The following is a 2,730-nucleotide window of genomic DNA, read 5'->3' on the forward strand; positions in this document are numbered from 1 at the left end:
TATTTTTTTAAACTATATTTAATGCTCCATGCATATGTCTAAAAATTCGATGTGACGGGAAATCTTGAAAAATTTTGGGAACTAAACAGGGCCTTAATTGAATCATTTGTGGCCCAAAAAATTTACTACTTCGAATTTGTGGCTAAAACTGGCCCAAACTGAAGAAGTTGGCCCAGCAAGACAACCCTAGCCCGCTGGGCGTCCTCACGCGGTCACGAGGTCACGCCTCGAGCTGCAGACCGCTCTGGCCGCCTCTGCCCGACGTCCGACGCCCGTGCACCACTTGCCCGCACCGTGGGGCTGCGCCGGCGGCCGCCCTGGCGCCCTCCCCTCTCCTCCCCGGCCCCCTCCGGTCCACAGCCCGACAGCTCCACCCGGCACTCGCCGCCCTGCACGCAGAACGCCTGCGCAGTGCAGTTTGCGCGGCCGGTGGCTCCCCCGGCGCCCTGTGCGGCTGCGGCCCAGGCTGCCCCGTGCCGTCGGGCGCTGCCCCGCTGCAGCACCGCTCGTCGCTTCCCAAGTCCCACCGGCCAGCAGGCGCGCGGCAGGCTACAGCCCGCAGCCGGGTAGGGGCCAGCGCGCCCTGACCCCTCAGCCGACCGCCCGACTCGCCGAGTCCCCGACGCCGACGGCCACCAGTTGCAGCAGCCGCACGGCAGGAGGCGGGGGCGCCCCGCAGCCCACACCCCCAATTCGGTAATTCGACAAGTTTTTCTCTCTGCTGTGTGCTGCTCCATCTTAAATTCTTAATCTCACTTCTAAATTCATACATTCAGTGATTAATTGGACATTCAGTGAATAATTTGACAATTGGACACTTTCATGACTATGAGGAAGCGTAAAGCAAAAGCCTTTAGACAAGATTAGTATTGTAATATTCTATTTATATAAGATTCCATTGTTATTGCAACTCTTTATATTGTAATTTTTTTGAGCTCCCAACTAATTAGTTGAATTAGACTTATTATGGAACCTTTTAAATTAAGTTATTGTAAGTTTTTATTATTATATACTGTACTGTTATCAAAGTTCTATTAAATTATACCGAATTGTGCTTTGAAATTTTTGGCTAGGCCTACCCTAGTTCCAAATCCTAGTTCCGCCACTGTGCTAGATGATTGATCTTTTACACTACTGCCGTTCCCCCATTGTTCCATATTTAGGCAATGTGGCTTAGGCAACAAAATCTGATTTGGTTCTCTTAAATTTATGATGGGTATTACTGTCTTTCATCTGGCGCAGGAGCTCTGCAGGAAAAGAAGTGTGTATTCGCCATGGTTCACTTCAAGAATAGGTACATGGTGATGGAGGTCTTTATAGATGCAGGTAGAGGCGAACAAGACCCTGTCATCCTCACCCAGTTTAATATAACCAAAGTCATAAGAGACAGCATTCAGCTGAACTTTGGGGAGTGTGGCCTAGCTGCATCTCTTGGATCATTGCAGGGTACTACTATCAATTACTCCTAAACTCTCTTTAATTCTTAGCAGTGATAGCTGTATTGTGCTTACTGGCTTCTTAATCTGAAAATACATATTGGCTCTGGTAATTTTCAGTGAAGTATGTTAATCCTGTAACAAAGCTTTGCATTATCCGTGTGTCACGTGAAGACCACCAGAAGGTTTGGGCTGCTATAACAATGGTGAGGTGCATTGGGAAAATACCTGTATCATTCAACCTGCTTGACATGAGTGGTGAGTGGCTCACTCTGTGGATTATGACACCAAACAGTGTTGTTGTTCTTGGGTTTTTAACTCTAGCCTTTCAATGCAACATTCCTGCAATATATTCATTTCATTTATAATGAAGGTAGACAGAATATATAGAATTATCCAATTCATTCTGTTTTTTACATACGTCTGTTCAATTGGACTTGTTGAAACTAATCCAGAACTCAGAATATAGTTTTGTCAGTTCTACTGCTTAAAGTATTTCCACATGTCAATTTGAATGATCAGCTTAATATTTTGTCTTTTCCTTTTGCCTTATTGTTGCACTAATTTGTATTCCTTAAGAAAAGGTTCACTATTTTTCTATGACCGAACTACTACAGTTGAGCTCTTCAATCATCATGACATTCATTTATCACTAGGAAGCATCAGGGCTTGCAAGAAAGCTGCACTTGAGTGCGACGAAGCGAAATTTGAACAATACAAGTTGGCTGCTGGTGACCGTATCACACCAGAGATCATCCAGTCCGTACAGAGCTGCTTTGAGAAAATTAGAGGACTAGAGAGCTGATTTCTATGTCCTCTCCTATTTTTATTTTTTATTGTCTCTAGATGAGAGAAAACAATGAAATGGCAAATTGAGTGCGGATATAGCCTCGAGCTCACAACTTATGGCATCAACAGAAGGAACTATTAAGGTGTCAACATTGTTGCTGTACATGTTCTACTATGTCGGTGAAGTGGGTGGTGAGACGCGCGCTACTTCAACCTCAATGTCTTGTGCAAGCCTAGCTTAGCAGAAACAGCTGCACCTATGAAGCCATGTGTGGACGTCAGGTTTGTCTAGCCTGGCTAAAGGGCCTGACCCGCTACCAAATACGAGTTGGGTGCCTTATGGGGATTGGACAACCAACCAAACACATCCGTATATTTCTTTCTTTCGAGGCCACTACAAACTTTTGAACTTTACTATTTATAATCATATATACAAGTTCTTAAATTGAGAACGTGATAATGTGATGTACATTAATGGTTCTACTTCTAAATACTTTCATGCATA

General features: G+C 44.9%; 1 protein-coding gene across 1 annotated transcript; it reads left to right on the plus strand.

Annotated features, from left to right (window-relative positions):
* The first annotated feature begins 219 nt into the window (after positions 1–219).
* Positions 220–2,730, plus strand: LOC120682820 (probable ribonuclease P/MRP protein subunit POP5). Its single transcript, XM_039964845.1, has 4 exons — positions 220–696; positions 1,243–1,446; positions 1,557–1,694; positions 2,093–2,730. Exons 2-4 carry the CDS (start codon positions 1,275–1,277, stop codon positions 2,239–2,241), a joined length of 459 nt encoding a protein of 152 aa, XP_039820779.1. The 5' UTR covers positions 220–696; positions 1,243–1,274; the 3' UTR covers positions 2,242–2,730.

The sequence above is a fragment of the Panicum virgatum genome, chromosome 7N, assembly GCF_016808335.1.
Source record: "Panicum virgatum strain AP13 chromosome 7N, P.virgatum_v5, whole genome shotgun sequence".
Lineage (NCBI taxonomy): Eukaryota > Viridiplantae > Streptophyta > Magnoliopsida > Poales > Poaceae > Panicum > Panicum virgatum.

Bases quoted from the DNA above. Each gene is read 5' to 3' on its own strand.
- LOC120682820 (XM_039964845.1), top strand. From the start codon at position 1,275: ATGGTTCACTTCAAGAATAGGTACATGGTGATGGAGGTCTTTATAGAT. The intron at 1,447-1,556 runs GTACTACTATCA...GGTAATTTTCAG, and splicing joins ATCTCTTGGATCATTGCAGG to TGAAGTATGTTAATCCTGTA. The intron at 1,695-2,092 runs GTGAGTGGCTCA...ATTTATCACTAG, and splicing joins CAACCTGCTTGACATGAGTG to GAAGCATCAGGGCTTGCAAG.